This window comes from Chelonoidis abingdonii, chromosome 6, assembly GCF_003597395.2.
Source record: "Chelonoidis abingdonii isolate Lonesome George chromosome 6, CheloAbing_2.0, whole genome shotgun sequence".
Classification (NCBI taxonomy): Eukaryota; Metazoa; Chordata; order Testudines; family Testudinidae; genus Chelonoidis; species Chelonoidis abingdonii.
In genome coordinates, this window is record NC_133774.1 from 97,537,419 (window position 1) to 97,555,320 (window position 17,902).

The following is a 17,902-nucleotide window of genomic DNA, read 5'->3' on the forward strand; positions in this document are numbered from 1 at the left end:
CGGTTTCCTGATTGGTCCTCTGGTCAGGTGTTTGGTTCCCTTTGTTAACCCTTTACAGGTAAAAGAAACATTAACCCTTAGCTATCTGTTTATGACAGGAGTGGACCCAATCCTGACAAATCAGTTGATGCTGTGAATGCTTAGTACCTCCTGAAGATCAGGCCCAAGGTGTCCAAGGCTCTGAACACTCAAAATTATCTTTTTTGTGTGGGAGAGGGGGAAATCCCACAATACTGCCATCTGTTTGTGCAAAGGCATCTAAAATGGAGTACACATTTGTAGTCTAATATGATTGAAAGTATTTTATCCATTTATTGCTGCCACTTTTTAAAAAGGAACATGTTCATTTTGAAATACACAGGTTCTAATTTTGTCCTTTGAATATGAGTGCATGGCTGCCATTGACTTTCACTGAAGTTATACCCAGGCATCTGAGAGCAGAGTTTGGACCAAGGGACATATTTTAAGTTTTTAAGAAAAAATATGACCACATCCATCTCTCTTTGTATCAAAGTCAGATATAAGAAAAATGTGCTTTACTAAATGCGAATGTACTTCAGGTTACAATTAACACATTAGCGAAGTGAGTCGAGTGCTAGAAAGCCTGTGTAAATTTCAATAAACCATAAATTATTGGTGCCCTGAGGCTTTTTAATGTGCTGCATGAGGAAATCAATTTACTGAGGAATGAATGCATGCAAAAAAATAACAGCACAAAAATATGCTCAAATGATAGAGCACGTTCTAAATCCATTACATAACAAACCCTGGCTAGTACAAACTCATTATTTGATTCAGTGTTTCGCCCACTGTAGCTGTTGGTCACTTTTGTCTTGTTATGCATTTCCCATCAAAGATCTCAGCTCTGATCACTATGACCATTTTCATTCATTATCAATATGGGCAGGAAACAGTGCTTCTCTGGTTGCCCTCAGTGTCCCTCCAACAACTGCGCCATAAGTATTGCTCCAAGAGAAACAGTTCCTGAACATTTGAAGATGGGAGTTTTTCCTGAAATAAGGTGCACAGGGTTGGACCCGAGTGGGGCATTCCAGACAGCAATTCCCTACAGCCCAATTGCCTTTCTTTTCACTATTATGAGCATCATTTTTGTGACACAGCACTAATTCTGTCAGTCTGTAGTCATGTCCAACTACAGTCCTGTCAATCCTCCTCCTTCCACATTGTAAACTGTATGCAGCTTTTTTCCTAAATGTTTAGGGCTCAGTTGTGACTAGCCTGTACAGGTCGGGGATGTGAGAACGAGCAAGGAGAAGCTAGTCACAATTGTAGAAAGTACAATACAGGAATTGCTTAAAGCAAGTGCCAGCAGTGCTACTGGTCTCTGAAGGCGGGGCCTGAGTTCAACTGGTATGGTGAGGGAATGCGTACGTACCCTTTCCAAAGATGTAACAATAGCCACTCAGACCCTGCCCCTCAGCCACACACACTAGCTCAGTTATCAATGGGAAAACTGTGCTTCATGTATCCTGGTCTCATGAAAACATGCTAACATGTTTCAGCTAACAGAGCTGATTTATTAGCTCTGTCTTCTTGCAAAATTGATGATTTAAAAAAAAATCCATTTGTCAGGTTCACTTCAGTCAACCATCAAAATACATTCCTTCTATTCAGTCATCAGTTCCTTTTCATCTATCATCCAAATTCATTCTATTCACCTATTCGCAGTTTCAGTTTACATAGTAAATTACTTTGCCTATTGAACCCACGTCCCACATATAGCAGCATAGCCTGCCGTGGCTAGGACGTCATATCCAAACACTGAGGATGAGGACATATATGCTTCAGTCTATTCAGTAAGCAACTGATTACAAAATCCTGCTTGCACCATTTTCCAGTGTACAACTGAATCTCAGTTCTGAAAGTTTGCAGTAGTGTAACATGTGGATCATATGCCTGGTGCCAGATACCCAAAATGCTAATTAAAATAAATGTATGATTTCTATCTGTTGGTTGCCTTTCATAAATAAGAAGCTATTCAGAATGCCTGAGGAGCTTTCATTTTCCTTCACTGCCAAGGTTAGATTCTTTTCTTGAATTGTTTGAAAGTTAATTAAATACTTTTATCTGGAACTAAAGTTGAGTGACCTACAAAAGAGTTTAATAAAAATGGGACTTTTGTGCCCTCTGTGCTTTATTTGGATGTACAAAGAAGTTCTTAAAGTGGAGTCTGGATTGGTTTGGGTTTTTTTCACTTTAGAAATTCTAGTGATGTCAATTATAGTCTTCTCTGGTTTTTCTAGAAGTTTGTTGGGGATCCAATTGACCTTGATTTAAGTGCCCAATATAGAGACACCTGATCCTACAGAAATATTAAAAATAAAATTTGTGCTATAGAAATGAGTTTCTCCAGTAATATTATAGAATTGAGTAATTCATTATATAATTTTAAATGTCATGTTCATTGGTCATATTACGAGTGACTTTTGTAGCTTTATTTACATATGCGTTAACTATTCATGAGGCTTTATAGCTTCATAAGAATCTACACCTGGAGGAATGTATATTCAGTTATTTTCTAAGGGCCAAATCTTGGTCCTTTTGAAGCTAAGGGAAGTTTCTTAGCTGACTTTAGTAAGACCAGAATTTTGTCCCCCGTGCATTCTAAGGACCTGATCAATCCTACAAGGTTATAAATGCCTCGTGTGATTGGCTGATGCCCTTCACTTTCACTGACTTCAGTGATATCCACATTGCCCAGCATCTCACAAGAGCAAATAGTGGTTTTATGTATTAAGTATATCAGTATTCACAGGCATAAATGTAAGAGGGATACTATCTTACAGGGGAGAAGATAATACTATGCATGTGAATTTAAAAAAAAAAAAAAAATCACTGCAGAACTATACTGCAAGTTACTGAAGCGCGAAGATGGAGGGTGTCTCTCATATTCCAGGCTGTAATCAGCAACCTTGAGTGCCTCACAACGCTTTGTTGTTGTAGCTTCCAACCAGGGCCACTCACAAACGGCCTAACATTGTGTAGTGTCTGTATATAGCTGCAGCTCTGGTTCAGCCACTCTGATCCCAGCAGCCTGTCAGCAACACACCATTCAAACTCTAGCTTCCAACAGACTTGGTTACTACTTGCAGGGCCGACACACTCCCAGTCCCAAATTTTCCCAAAAAATATGTGTTGCCCTTTCCAGCCCCTGTCCTGGACAGTCTGGATATTAAAGATCTATTGTCCTGTAAAGGATCAGTTTTCAACAATTTGCTACTTTAAGTGGTGTTACCAAACAGTTCAAACACAACACTGGATTAGTTTAGATTAAAATTAAAACAAGTGTATAACTACAGAAATAGGTTGTTTTCAGTGAGTACAAATATAAAGGTATCAAAGTCAGAAATGGTTACAAGAAAAATCAAGATAAAAAGCTTCCTAGTAGCTAAAATTTAACAAGCTAGACTTGGCTCAAGGTAAATCTTTACCACATGTTCCCTGCAACTGTGCCGATGCATATAGATTTGTTTCCGTCCCACTTTGTTGCCAGAGAAAGCCCTCTTGACAGGTGATTACCAACCAACTTTGACACCTGGCTAGAGGGGTCAGCTTGTCCTTTGTCTGAGAAACAAGTTTACTCCCTCCCCAGACAGGTAAACACAGTTGTTATAATTTCATTTACTGTTCATAATTCTTCATAAACATTTTGTATATACATTACACAAGAATATTCATGATCAGTGTGTTACTAGTTTATGAATGATACCTTGCAAGGCATATTTTGCACAAAGATTATTACGATAATGTGTAGGGTGTGACTACAAGGGTGCTTTTGGTCACAGAAAGATTTTATCCAATTACTATTTTATAAAGTGCAGAATAAAGAAACAAACCTCTTGACCTTTTAAATTATTTTCTATTTCCAGTAATAGGGAATAAAAGAAAATCAAAGTAAAAGTGGATAAGAAGTGACCGTGGTTGATGAAGAGCACTTTCTGCACTCCTGATTTAAAGAGAAGAATTTGCTGAGCCTAATAGACAAAGAATAATAATCAATGGAACTTATCTCTGAGAAATGTCATGGGAACCTTGAACAGTGGAAATGATAGCTAGACTCGACAGATGTGACATGAAACATTCCTTACTTTGCTATCATGTGCTGTTGCTTGCTAAACTGTGAAGAATTGCATAAACTGTATTTAAGATGCTTTCTATACTAGTGCCAATCACCTTTTTTGGACTTGAAAGTGATATTTTCCTATTGACTCTCATGATTTCATTTGCATGTATTCAGTGATTGTGTACAAGCAAAATATGTAATCTGCTTTACCTATTTAAAGATCCATCATCAATACAGTGGTAAATAAAATTAATTTACTTTTTTCTCCCCTGGAATCATAATTACTTAGGTCCATATTGTTGGAAGTCCAAATTTGATTTCAAACAAGGATTAATGTAAATGTCTGCACTTACTTTATGGACAATAGCCTCTAAAGATATTTTCACTGTTTGTTAGTGAAATGAGAAGAAAAGCTATTTATAACAAGGCCTTATGTTGTGTACATACATTCTTTGAAAGGTGTGATTTAGTTTGTTGCTTGTAAAAGAGAAATATAATTTATTTAGTAAATACTACTGTAAACTATAGTTTTATTGACAGAAATAAAATATTTTGTTCTCAAAACCTATGGTGCATCATCTCAAGCTGTTTCTGGTCTATACACTTCCTGTTCTTGTCCTTCTGACCCTTTCTAAGAGAATCATTATTTATACACTGTGCCAAACAGTATATAACAGGTAATCTGTCCCGTATCGCCTCACATAGAAAAGAGGGTGGAAAACACATTTTACTAGAAGGAAAAAGGCAAAGGAACAGATGCAACATGTATGGTTTGATAACTTTCAGATCTCTAACCACGTGCAACAATTGCTAGGCAAAAAATGGTAGAAGCATTCTGGTTCCACATAGGAGCAGAGATTAGTCATAGCAGGGTAAAGTCTGCTAAGCATCATTCTAAGAATACAGACCTTGATGTGGGAGCATATTTAGGAACTTCACAAATCCCTCTTTAAGGTGTATGGAAACTATTGGGGATGATTATCTCTCTCCCAAAAATCACATTCCTTGCAGAGTGGATAAAGCATAAGACACTGGAGCTGGGACTTCTGTAGAACCTGCAATGTGAGGATTTTTGCCAACATTAACAAATTAAACCTCTCTACCTTTGTGAAGTAGGTGACTATTATCCCCATTTTACAGATGGGATGGACAAATCCAGGTCATACAATTTGTTCAAGTACATAGAAGATCAGTGGCAGGGCCAGGACTAGAACCTCATCTCCTAATTCCTAGTTCTGTGCTTTATTCACTCTCAGGAAGATGACAGTTCCCAGTGGCACCTGGATCTTAAGCAACAGAGAGATCTATGCCCTGTGACCAAAACTGCTGCATATAATGTGTACATGTGGGATAACTGCCTCTTGCTTACTGCATAATCTATAACAAATATAGAATGTGTCTATTTACAAAATAAATTTCACTGAAATTTTTTGTTTCATAAAAAAACAAAATTCATAGTTTTTGGCATCAGAGAGACTTTTTTCAAAACAGATGCTTAATTTTTCTTGGTAGATTCATGTCAGTTTTCCAGTTACCTCTAGGACTACAGAATGCCCAAATCACTTATCCTTAGCAAGACCCCAGAAAAAAGAAATGTATTGAAAAGTGACCTGTCTATGCAAGGATGCATTTTTATATTGTGTAATTCTCAAATAACATGCTTTCTTGTGTGTAGCCGCTTAAAAGGCTTTATAAATGAAAATGCTGTAATCTTCAGCGGGAATTTGCTCCACATAAAAAGATTACAAATCATGTTCAGTGTGTTTTACATACTGTCACCCCAGCATGCCTGCTTTCCCCCTTGAATAGAAACAGCCATCCAATGCAGACAAAAGAAAATCCAGGTTAGATTACAAGTATTAGTGGAAAGATTCTTCTCTGTCTAAGGTTCGCATTCTAAGTGTGCATTCCTGTGTTCCTGTTGATACGATTTTCCAATCAGCGTAGCCAATGGACTTTGTGAAAGGAAGTCCAGTGGAGCACTCCTGATGGCCAATGGTTCAAGCCTGACCCAGAGACGGTCTAATGCTCTCTAATGCCTGAAACCATATGAGAAAATCTTACTACAAAATAGGTTTGGAAGGACTCTGCATGTCTCACCCTTAAGTAACTGGATCCTATTTAGTTTGCACAGATGGCTTTTAAGTAAGTTTGAAGGATCATTTTATGCACATCAATGAGAGTTGAAAAGGGGACACTGCCAGAAAAAAATAAAATATGTGCAAGAAGACCTGGTCACCAAATATTAGGTTTTCTGGTCTAGAAGAGGGTCATCTTAGCTTATTTCTTCAGGTCTGGGCAGATAGAACACCCTATAGGGAACAAAATGTGAAGAAGTAGGACACAAATGTGTATACGCAGGTATTTAAATTGTTTAATTTAAATATGAACCTCCCAGAAGAAAAGGCAGATAGTTGATGTCTACTAGGGGAATGTATGGGGAATAATTTATGCTTGTTATATGTGACCTTGTAACTGATACTGTTCTGTAATCCTGTGGAATTCTGGGGCAGAAAAGTAAATCAAGGTGTCATTTACATTTAACACGATTTTGTGGCATATTCTCTTGACGGAAAACTGGATACTTCTGCACCTCTTCTAAAATTTCAGTACTGAGAAAACCACCAACTCCTACTTTGATATATTATTATTTATATTATTTAGGTGGTGTTGGCTTTACTATACCACAGGATATCTTTCACCATTATGTGCCTCAAGCCAGTGAACAGCAGACAGTGATAAAGAGCAAATCAGCAGCACTCTGTCTATTCAGCACATAAGCCATTTCTTGAGTCATTTCACGATGATGTGCACATTTGCTTTCAATATTCTATCAGTTTTTTCCAGACTATAAATAAAAGGCCTGGCCCTGCACACAACTCCTTTTCATGTGAAACTCTTGTAGAAGACCATGGAAATCGGCGTGCAGAGCGCTTAGAGAAATGAAGTGTGGTATGGTTTTTACTGATTTTTTTCAACTTTCTATAATTACCTTACATGATTTAAGTCCCTTGTGGGACTTGCATGATTTAAAAAATATTACAGCTTTGAACTCTATATAGGAACATCCCCCATGGGCTCAACACGCTTTTAAGAGATGGGTATTGTTGCTCTCATTTTTCCAGTGGGGGAGATTAAGACACAGAAGGGTTCAGTGGTATAGAGCATTAGACAGAGAAGGTAAAATTCATCCCTATGCAGAGAGCCAGCATGCAACCTGTGCATCACTTAAGCTCTATTTTGAAGACTTAAGTAGTGAATAGGCCTTGTGCTATTCTCTGTGCTAAAGCAAATATCACCCTAAGAATTTAATGCCACTGTGTTGGGGTGTTGAATTTTACCCTTAGCTTAATCAGGACAAATTCAAAGATACTGTGCACAACCTCAAGAGGGGGAAAAAAAAACCTCTCTGCTTAAGAATTAATAAGCATGGGTGATAATGACTGGCTAAATATTCCTGAACTCTGTCTACAGGATTATGCCTTTTTAGCTGTACTAAGCCCCTTCTATTTGGAATTAATTACCTAAAGATGTGTGTGATATTAGAGCTAGACATTTGGCTGGCTTTTGGTAAGTAGTCTTTTAATTTCATACTTAATTTGCTGATCTGAAGCTATTTTTGTGAACACTTTGTGTTCAGCATATAAAAGGCAAATGGTATTATAAATTATAAATGAAAAGACTGACTTGGTTCTTTGTTCTGAAGGGGGTAAAAGAAATGATGTGAAATCCAAGTAACAATAATTGCAATATTTAATGAGGGAAACTCATTCCAAAAATCTTAAATTATAAATTCTCACACACACACACCCTTCAAAACATTATTTTAGCTTTCAGATATTAGCTAAACAAGACTGTTTCAATACAGACAACTGGCATATACAATTGGTTGCCTCTTCATCCATTCATTCATTCATTCATTCATTCCTGCTTTTAGTCACATATCCACTCAATAAATCACTTTATCCTTCATTAGAACACAACCCAGTCTCTGCGATTACTTTGGAATTTTGTGCACTCAAGCTTTAGTGAGTGACTTTGCACATTCAAAACTTAGTTTTGTGCATATGAACTATACTTGGCACACACAAATGGATAGACTGTAACTATTATATTTGCATGCACAAAGCAACTGTAGTTTGTAACACTGCAAGTGGATACTTCTGAAAATCTGGTCTGACCTACAGAACATCAATTTCATTCCCAAACATACTCACCACAGTATCATTTCAAAGAATTGCAGAGAGGGTAGCTAAATAAGACTTCTCTTCTCCTTTTCTTGTGATTAAATTTAGACAACTTCGCCAATGAAATTTGCTTTCAATACTGGAGAAAAAACAATTTGTTTAACTTTGTTAGTTAATGATTTTGCCCTTAGTGTGGACAAAGATAACTGAAGAACCTCAGTTACTGCACAGGGTGAATATCTTCTCTTTTAGAACAAATTGTGAAGGAAAGAATAATTCACAAAGATAAATGGTAAAGGGAATGTAATGCAACACGTTTTAAAAAGGTAGGTTGATCATGCCAGACTAACCTGATTTCTTTCTTTGAGAAAATAACTGATTTTTTTCAGGTAAGGGAAGTGCAGTAGATCTAATATTCTTGGACTTCAGCAAAGCATTTGTCACAGTACCACAGAGGAAATTATTTAGTGAAATTAGGGAAGAAGCAGATCAGTACAAGCATTGTAAGATGGATAAGGAACAGGCTAAAGGGGAGAAGGCACTCAGTTATGCTGAAAGATGAATTATTGGACTGGAAGGAGGTTACTAGTGGAGTTCTTCAAGGATCAATCTTGGGGAAAAGCTTGTTTAATATTTTTTTAGTGACCTTGGCACAAAAAGTAGGAGTGTACTAATGAAATCTGCTCCTGATACAAAGTTGGGAGAAACTGTCAACAGAGAGGAAGATTGGAGTATTACACAGGAAGATCTGGATGACCCAAAAACGAGTGACAGAAATAGGATGAAATTCAATAGTACAAAGTACAATGCCATGAACTTAGGGTCTAATAGTAAAAATTTCTACTGCAAATTGGGGGTCATCAGTTGGAAACGACAGAGGAGGAGAGAGATACTGGGCATGTGAACTGATCACAGGATGACTGAGCCACCTGTGAAAAAGGCATATGTGATCCTAGGATATATTAGGTGAGGCATTTCCAATAAAGATAGAGAAGCATAAATGCTGTTGTACAAAGCACTGATAAGAGCTCATTTGAAATACTGTGTACAATTCCGGTCACCTATGTTTAATAAACATTCTATACCAACTCAAAATGCTCCATTAAAATGGAAAATGGATTGAGTAAGCCATTCAATATCAAGACAGCTGTAAGGCAAGGGTGTGTCCTGTCTCCCTTTTTGTTTATGCTAGTAATCAACTATGGATTAAAACAATGCAACAGTGATACAAATGGCCTAAAATGGAACAATTCAAGGCTATTTGATCTAGATTTTGCTGACAACATCACTCTTATCAATGAAGATGCCAACAGACTACAAAAATGCACAAACCAAGTAAAAGTAGTAATGGAGAAGATAGGTTTGAGATACAATGCAAAGAAATGTAAAGTCATGTTAATGGGGATTATAGGGACAGAAATCAAAACTGAAAAATGTAAACTGGAGAAGGTGGACAATTTTATGTATCTTAAAGTACCATGGGCCAAGGTGGTACTTGTTCCGAGGAAATAAGAATCGGGAAGGCAAAAGTTGCATTTGGAAGACTCAAAAACATCTGGCAACTCAAAAACATCTCCCTCAAGACAAAACTGAATGTGTACAAAGCAATTGTTATCGCCATCACAACATATAGCAGTGAGACATGGAAACTTACCAAGAAATAGATGCAAAAGCTGGATGCATTTTATCACAAATGTCTGAGAAGAATATTGGGAATAAAATAGAGAGACAGGAAGACAAATGAAGTCAGAAAAATGACTGGATAAGGCACCCTCTCATAAATAATCCAGAAAAGAAGACATCAGTGGCTGGGATATGTGCTGGGAATGGAAAAATAACACTTACTAAATACTGCCTTTGAATGGAAGCCAGAAAACACAAAAAGAAAGAGAGGAAGACCACAATTAACATGGAAACAGTTCTGAATGACATCAAGCAACTCAACTTGAAATGGGAAGATTTGGAGGGAAAGGCAGTTGACAGGCAAGGATGGTAAATGTGGATAGCCCAATGTGCAGCAAAGCACGGGACAAAGATCTAAGGGTGTTTAAGAAAAAGTAATTTAAACTGGAACAGGTGCTGAGAAGAGCTACTAGGATGATCAGGAGAATAGAGGGTCTATTTGATGAGAAATGACAGGAGGAGCTTGGCTGATTTAGTCTAGCAAAAAGCAGGTCAAGAGGAGACATGATTGCTCTCTCTAAATAGTAGGAGGGTAAATCCCAGGGAGGATGAAGAGCTATTTAAGCTAAACAACAATATTGGTATAAGAACAAATGAATATAAAGTGGCCATGAACAAATTCAGGTTGGAAATTAGAAGAATGTTTCTAACCATCAAAGGGGTGAGGTTCTGGAACAGCATCTGTGGGGACAAACAACTTAATCAGTTGCAAAAGAGCGTTGAACAAATTTGAGTGCACTATATAATGGGATTACTTGTGATGGTAGGGGGCAAGGCCCAACAAGGCCCTTGGCTAGCTCTCCCATTCTGCCTGGGGTCCTGCCCCTCCCTTCCCCCACCCGGGGCGGATGCAGGGTCCGCAACTCCATGGCACCTCACAACTGCCCATGCAGCTCTTACCATGGCCAGGCTGCAACCCTGAGGCCCCACCCCAGCCAGAATCAGGTTGGGAAGAGCTGTGCAGGCAGCTGTAGGAAGCCGGTATGAAGTTGCAGAACCCACACCTGCCCTGGGTGGGTGGGGAGCCTTGGGGGTAGGGACATGAGCTGGGGGTTGTTCTTAACCCCTCGCACTCCAGGCACATGGAGGGTCCTGGGACACACACACCCCCAGACCACCCCCCAGAACATCCACAGCCCCCTGCCCAAGTTTTAGTTAAGGGTATATAGTACAAGTCATGGACAGATCATGCACCATGAATTTTTGTTTACTGCCTGTGACCTGTGCATGACTTTTACTAAAATATAGCCTCACTTAGAAGTATTCAAAGGTGGGGTCCAGTAGAGCAGATTGGTAGCTGTCCATTGGTGAGGGGCAAAGATTCACCCAGGACTGTAACAAGCTTCTCAAGTGTTAATGTGGAATTCATTATCGTGGGATGTTACTGAGGCCAAACGCTTCACAAGATTTACAAAGGAATGAGACGCATCTGGATAACGAGAATAACTTGCTCAGTCCTTAAGTACCTACATGAGAAACTGTGGCACAGTGCTGGTTGAGAAGCCCTTAATCATCTCCTGCCACTCCAGCCCTAATCAAGGGGAATGGATTGGGGCTGGGTGAATAGCCCAGTGCCTGCCTGGCTGCACCTGCCAGTCTTATTAGGCAGGGAGGAAGCCAGAGATAAGGGAGGGAAAGAGAAAGGTCAGGCAAAGAAGGAAGTGGGAGCAGGCTCCTTGTAGTCTGTTGCTGGTCAGCCCTTTTGTAGGCAAAGTAGCTGTGAAGCCTGTATATAGTTGGGAACTGGTGGTGGGAAACCTTTTGAGAATAAAGAGCCTGGGTGTCAAGGCTTGCTTTAGGAAGTGTGGGGCCCAATTCGAGGGAATTGGTGGAATAGGCCTAAAGCCGTCCCTGATGGATGTTGCATTAGACTGAAGTGTCCCTGACTCATTGAAGAGGGAGGCCCAGGGGCTGAATACTCAGGGGCACAGTGTGAACCCCATTACAGAAACAAAATTTGAACAGTCCTCTGCTATCAATCTAGCAAGCAAAAGTATAACAGGATCCAACAGTTAGAAGTTGAAGCTAGACAAATTCAGACTGGAACTAAGGTGCAAATTAACAACAGTGAGGGTAATTAACTGTTGGAACAATTTACCAAGGCTTGTGGCGGATTCTCCATCACTGGGAATTTTTAAATAAAAATTGAATGGTTTTTCTAAAAGAGATGCTGCAGTTCAAACAGGATTTCATTCAGGCTGTTTTACACAGGACGTCAAACTAGATGATTGATCATAATGGTCCCTTCTGACCTTAAAGTCTATGAGTCTATGAGATGATCAAATGGTTTATATGATCCTGTAGTCTTATAATCTGTGAATATCCAGAGTTGTTATAAACACTAACCAATTTTTGGAAGAGAGGTTAAACCTCATGTTTCAGAGTTTAATCTCTATCAGGGACTAGAAGGAGAGTAGGGCTAGTGTACATGGGGAAATTAATAAACTATTCTGCTGTTGCTGTTCCACAATATCTATTCCAGTATTTCCCTGCATAGATAAACTTTTAATGGGAGAGTAGATTATCCCACATCTGCCTAATATGAGATTTCTTGTACTGTTCTCTGAATCCTCTGATGCTGGGCACTGACAGAGGCAGAATACTGCACTAATCAGACTACAGGCCTGATCCAGTCTGGCAATTCTTAATTTGATAATCCTCACCTCTAATTGCCTCTACTCTACTTTATGGTCAGACCTCATGAGATTAAGCTTTCTAGCAAGATTAGTCTGGGAATTCAATAACAGCCTTTCAGTATTTACAATGAGGAGTACCTGCGGCACCTTAGAGACTAATACATTTATTTGGGCATAAGCTTTTGTGGGCTAAAACCCACTTCATCAGATGCATGGAGTGGAAAATATAGTAGGAAGATATATATACAGAGTACATGAAAAGATGGGGGTTGCCTTACCAAGTGGAGGGTCAATTCTAACAAGACAATTCAATTAAAGTGGGCTATTATCAACAGGAGGAAAAATTACTTTTATAGTGGTGATCAGGGTGGCCCATTTCAAACAATTGACAAAGTGTGAGTAACACTAGGGGGAAATTAGCATGGGGAAATTAGTTTTTGTAGTGACCTATCCACACCCAGTCTTTATTCAGGCCTATTGATGGTATCCAGTTTGCAAATTAATTCCAATTCTGCAGTTTCTTGTTGGAGTTGGTTTTTGAAGTTTTTTTGTGGAAGAATTGCCACTTTTAAGTCCGTTATTGAGTGACCAGGGAGGTTGACATGTTCTCCGACTGGTTTTTGAATTTTATAATTCTTGATGTCTGATTTGTGTCCATTTATTCTTTTGCGTAAAGACTGTCCGGTTTGGCCAATGTACATGGCAGAGGGGCATTGCTGGCACATGATGGCATATATCACATTGGTAGATATGCAGGGAAACAAGCCCCTGATGGTGTGGCTGATGTGGTTAGGTCTTATGATGGTGTCCTGTGATGCACACTTTAATTGAACTGTCTTCTTAGAGCTGACCACCTACTTGGTAAGGCAACTCCTATCTTTTCATATAGTGTGCATATATGTATTCCTACTGTATTTTCCACTTCATGCATCTGATGAAGTGGGTTTTAGCCCACGAAAGCTTATGCCCAAATAAATGTGTTAGTCCCTAAGGTGCCACAAGTACTCCTTGTTGTTTTTGCTGATACAGACTAACATGGCTACCCCTCTGAAACCTTTCAGCGTATAGATACTTTCAAAGCGAGTTCGAACCAGAAAGTGCAGAGGAAGGGAACACCTGAAACCATTCTCCTCCCCTCTCCTCCCTTCTCATTTTAAAACTTGTTTAAACCTTACAAAAGATTCATTTCAAATTTTGGGTGAAGGCATGCATATATTAGTGTTTTATCCAAACCATCTCTATTCAGCTGAGTACCAGAAGGAAAAAGCATATAATCAGACTTGAAAGTATTTGACAGCAGTTCAAACAGGTACAAATATATCACAATGCTTCAGTACATACAATTTAAAAGAAATATATTGTGCCTGATGTGTGTATAGTATGGGCAGTTAATCCAAATGAAGAAAACCATGTAATGTTGTGTGGATAGGACAAATTTTAACCTGGTTAGTACAAATAAACAAACCTTAATATAGATCTTTCTATAACTCTACTAGTGAAATGGCAAAACTTTGGCAACTCATAGCATGTAAGTCCACTGACGAATAAAAGTCAGGTTTAATCTCCTGAAAAAATAGTTTAAAAAGAAGAAAATGATCTTAATTGCTATTTTTTAAAATCATATTTAAGCACAGATTTTTAAAGGTATTTAGACATTGCACACGGTATAACAACACATAACTGATATAGAAACCTAAATATTTCAGAAGGGATCTAGGCACTGAGGAGTCTAAATCTGAAGTGATTTAGACTCCTCAGTGCCTAGATCCCTTTTGAAAATATGTAGGTTCCAAAACCCCTTAAGCAGTGCAACACTGCAGACAGAAAGGCCTACATCCCTTTACAAATCTGGACCTTACTTTTATGAGACACACCCATTTTATAGAGGTTATTACTGGATTTGTTTATTAAAGGCAAAACCAAAGAGGTGTTAATACTAACTGCTGTAGTACAGTCACTGTTCAATTTACATTCAAGAGTAACATGAAAGCAATTTGAAAAGGTTTAGAAACTTCTAACTACTTAAGTCATTGTGAGGTCTGTCTAGCATTAGGGAGTAGGAAAACCACCCCTCCAGAAGTTGCAGAAATCATCAGCTCAGGACTGCTGAAATAATTCTCCATTACTACTAATCTGATGCATTTAACTTCAGCTGTGTCTTGTAAAGTGCCGGTTCATTAACTTTAACATTGTTGACAAGCTCATTATTTACACATTCTGCTTGTCTAGTACAAGTGCTAACAATGAGGAGAGGACACTTCATCTACAGGAATTCATTGATCCTCTCAAGCAGAGAAACCAACATTTCTCAGTCACAGATTGGAATTTACTGAAGATCTCTGGGAAGGCTACATTATAAATGTACATCGGTGCAGCTCTGCTGTCAGCTTAATAAATCCACCTTCCCGAGAGGCTGTAGCTATCTCAGCAGGAGAAGCTCTCCCGCCGACATAGCACTGTCTACAAGAGGGATTAAGGTCAGTATAACTACATCACTGAAGGCAGTGGATTTTTCAAACCTTGAGTAACATAGTTATAGTGAAGTAAATCATGTAGACAAAGCCTAAGGTGGGCATAGTGACCAATGGGCGGGTGGAGCAGGGAAAGCCCCTGCATCCTGACCCCATTTCCACGGCAGGAGTGGCGGGGGACAGGGAAGAAGGTGAACTGCAGGCAGAAGGGGTGGGGAGAGGCCCCCACTTGCTCTAGCCCAGAGGCCCCACAAAACCCTAATCCACCCCTGGCTGGGCAGACAGAAACTACCACCAAAAAACCAGTGTTAAAGGATGAAACAGAGAATGAAAACTACATCTAAATGTCACTAATCCTTTATACTGTGTCCCTCATTACCTTTAGCAAAGAGAGGAGAGACAAGAATATAAAGGAGGAGGGTTGGGCCATCTTGAAAAAAATGAGTGTCATATTTACACTTTGGAATCAAAAGGCAACAGAAACACAATAGCACAGAAATGCAAGCACCTCTAGAATGAGAGGTTGGTAATCAGTCAGTGTAGGGAACTCTGGCTGCTAACAGGGTGAGGTGATTTGCTATGGTTATGAAAAGTGTGATGAGATCTTTGATGGCTCCAACAAACTTTTACTGTGAGTTTGTATATCTAGATGGAGCTTATGTTTCTCTAGTAGATCTAATGAGTAAAACATATTTTTCTGAGAAAAATGTTATATCAGATTAAGGAAAACAACAAAAGTACAAAAGTAAAGTCTCTAAGAAAGAGCACTGTGTGTGTCTTCTCTGTAACATGCAAAATTATTCTGCTACATAAAATTGCAGCTGCCGTCTCTAGACAGCAGACTCCTAGAAATCTAAAGGTGCAGTACACAGATCAAAATAATAACAATTTACTGCTGCAACCTCATAGAATTCAGATGTTAACTGAGACTGTTACATTTTAAAATGTCACTCTTTGGAAGAAATGGAAATTACATATTTCTCTGTTTTAATGGGGAAGCTCTTTTTCTACAGGGGATACTTATTTCCATTACACTTTCTATTTTAGTAGATGGGACATCATCTTCCCTTTACTGGATCAGTGTAAGGTCTTTTCTATATAGGGAAATTGCCCAGAATATCTATTGCAGAATAACTCCCTTCGTGGATATTATTCCAGAATGAGTCATTTTTTTCCTGGAATAATTATTCCATTTTGTGAGAGCAGTAATTATACTGGAATAATGTCACTTTTATTTTTGAATAGGGTCCACAGGGGGAGACTCAGTAGCTATACCGGTTCATTTTCCTGTGTAGATGAGGCCTTGATTTAAATAGTATGTTAGAAACTGCACATTTTTTTCCCCTACCTACCCAACTAAAATCCTGTAGCAGGATATGTATTCTAGTATACACACCCTGCCGCATCCAGTAGAGCAGGGGTAGGCAACCTATGGCACATGAGCTGATTTTCAGTGGCACTCACACTGCCTAGGTCCTGGCCACCGGTCTGGCGGGCTCTGCATTTTAATTTAATTTCAAATGAAGCTTCTTAAACATTTTCAAAACCTTATTTACTTTACATACAACAATAGTTTAGTTATATATTATAGACTTAAAGAAATAGATCTTCTAAAAACATTAAAATGTATTACTGGCACGCGGAACTTAAATTAGAGAGTGAATAAATGAAGACTCAGCACACCAGTTCCGAAAGGTTGCCTACCCCTGCAGTAGAGAGAAGTGCAAGCTCTCCATCTACTGGACCATTAGTGAAAAAGCTGCTCTGGGGATGGAAAAATAGATTTCTGGTGAGCAGCAGTGTTCATGCTGAAGTCTCATGCAAAGCAATAGATCTTTTTTTGCTCCACAGAGGAACTTCAATAGTTTTAATCGTACTTGCTGTGTTCTGATATTGTGACTGAACTCAGTAGGATCTGGAAAAAATGACATTCAGATTTTTTTCCCTTCAGGAATGTGTATGGTCTTGTGTGATAACATTTGTGAAAGTTCATCTCATTTACACAGTTGGGTCAACCACAGTTTGTCTTCAACTGGATGGAAGCATTTGTTCTTAAGAACATTTCACCAGAAATATTTACATAGGGCAAGGTTCTTGAAAGTCATTGGGAGTTGTGTTCCTACGTCACTTTGTACTTTTGAAAATCTCAAACACAATCTACCAGATTCTGTGTCCTTCAGGGACATGGTATGGTCCAGGTTGGGGTGATCCCTTTACTGTGTCCATGAAAGCAGGAAGCGTGGCTGAGTGTGGTTATGGCTGTTGGAAGGGGACAGAAGTGATGGAAACCTTTGGAGACTTTTGGTTCTCGTAATGTGAGGTGCCCAGTAGTTTGATGAGCGCTGGAAGCAGGGCAAGGGAAAAACCAGGAGCTGTAGGATCAGCCCTGAGCATACAGACAAGTGATCTAGCCATTGCCAATTCTTCTGTTTTTAGTTCTACTTATTATAATCATATTTTCTGTAACATTAAAGCTTTTCTGGACTGTCTCTCTCATTATTTCATACTTCTAAAAATACCCATATACTTTGTCAGAAAGGAATGAAATTGAGTATATTAAATTCAACCTCCACTTTTCTGGGGTTAGATGGAGCGCTAGGTGCCTGGGACCCCTGGAACGAACGTGTGCTCAGGGCCTGTGGGGTGGGCCGTCGCTATGCGCGACTCATGAGATGCTTGATGGTCTCGGACACTATCCGGTGGTCTAGAGACATTTACATTGAACACATCACTGGCCACCGCCAATACCAGGAGTGAGCCGATGTGGCTCCACGCACCCACGGGGGGGAGGGGGAAACCCTTACAACCCCCCTACTAAACTATATCCCCTGAGTCCTGAAC

At 39.2% G+C, this 17,902-nt stretch overlaps 1 protein-coding gene and 1 long non-coding RNA gene across 2 annotated transcripts in view; both read left to right on the plus strand.

Annotated features, from left to right (window-relative positions):
* Positions 1-4,648, plus strand: part of PIP5K1B (phosphatidylinositol-4-phosphate 5-kinase type 1 beta) — a 168,010-nt gene extending 163,362 nt beyond the window's left edge. The window contains exon 15 of the mRNA XM_032801803.2: positions 3,891-4,648. Within this exon, the coding sequence (XP_032657694.1) occupies positions 3,891-3,893 (3 nt within the window). The 3' untranslated portion in view covers positions 3,894-4,648. The remainder of the gene's footprint in view (positions 1-3,890) is intronic.
* Positions 4,649-6,953: 2,305 nt separating this feature from the next.
* LOC142047062 (uncharacterized) lies at positions 6,954-15,158 on the plus strand. Its single transcript, XR_012656206.1, has 3 exons — positions 6,954-7,036; positions 7,559-7,654; positions 14,820-15,158. It is a non-coding gene; the product is annotated as an uncharacterized LOC142047062 (long non-coding RNA).
* Positions 15,159-17,902: the final 2,744 nt, after the last annotated feature.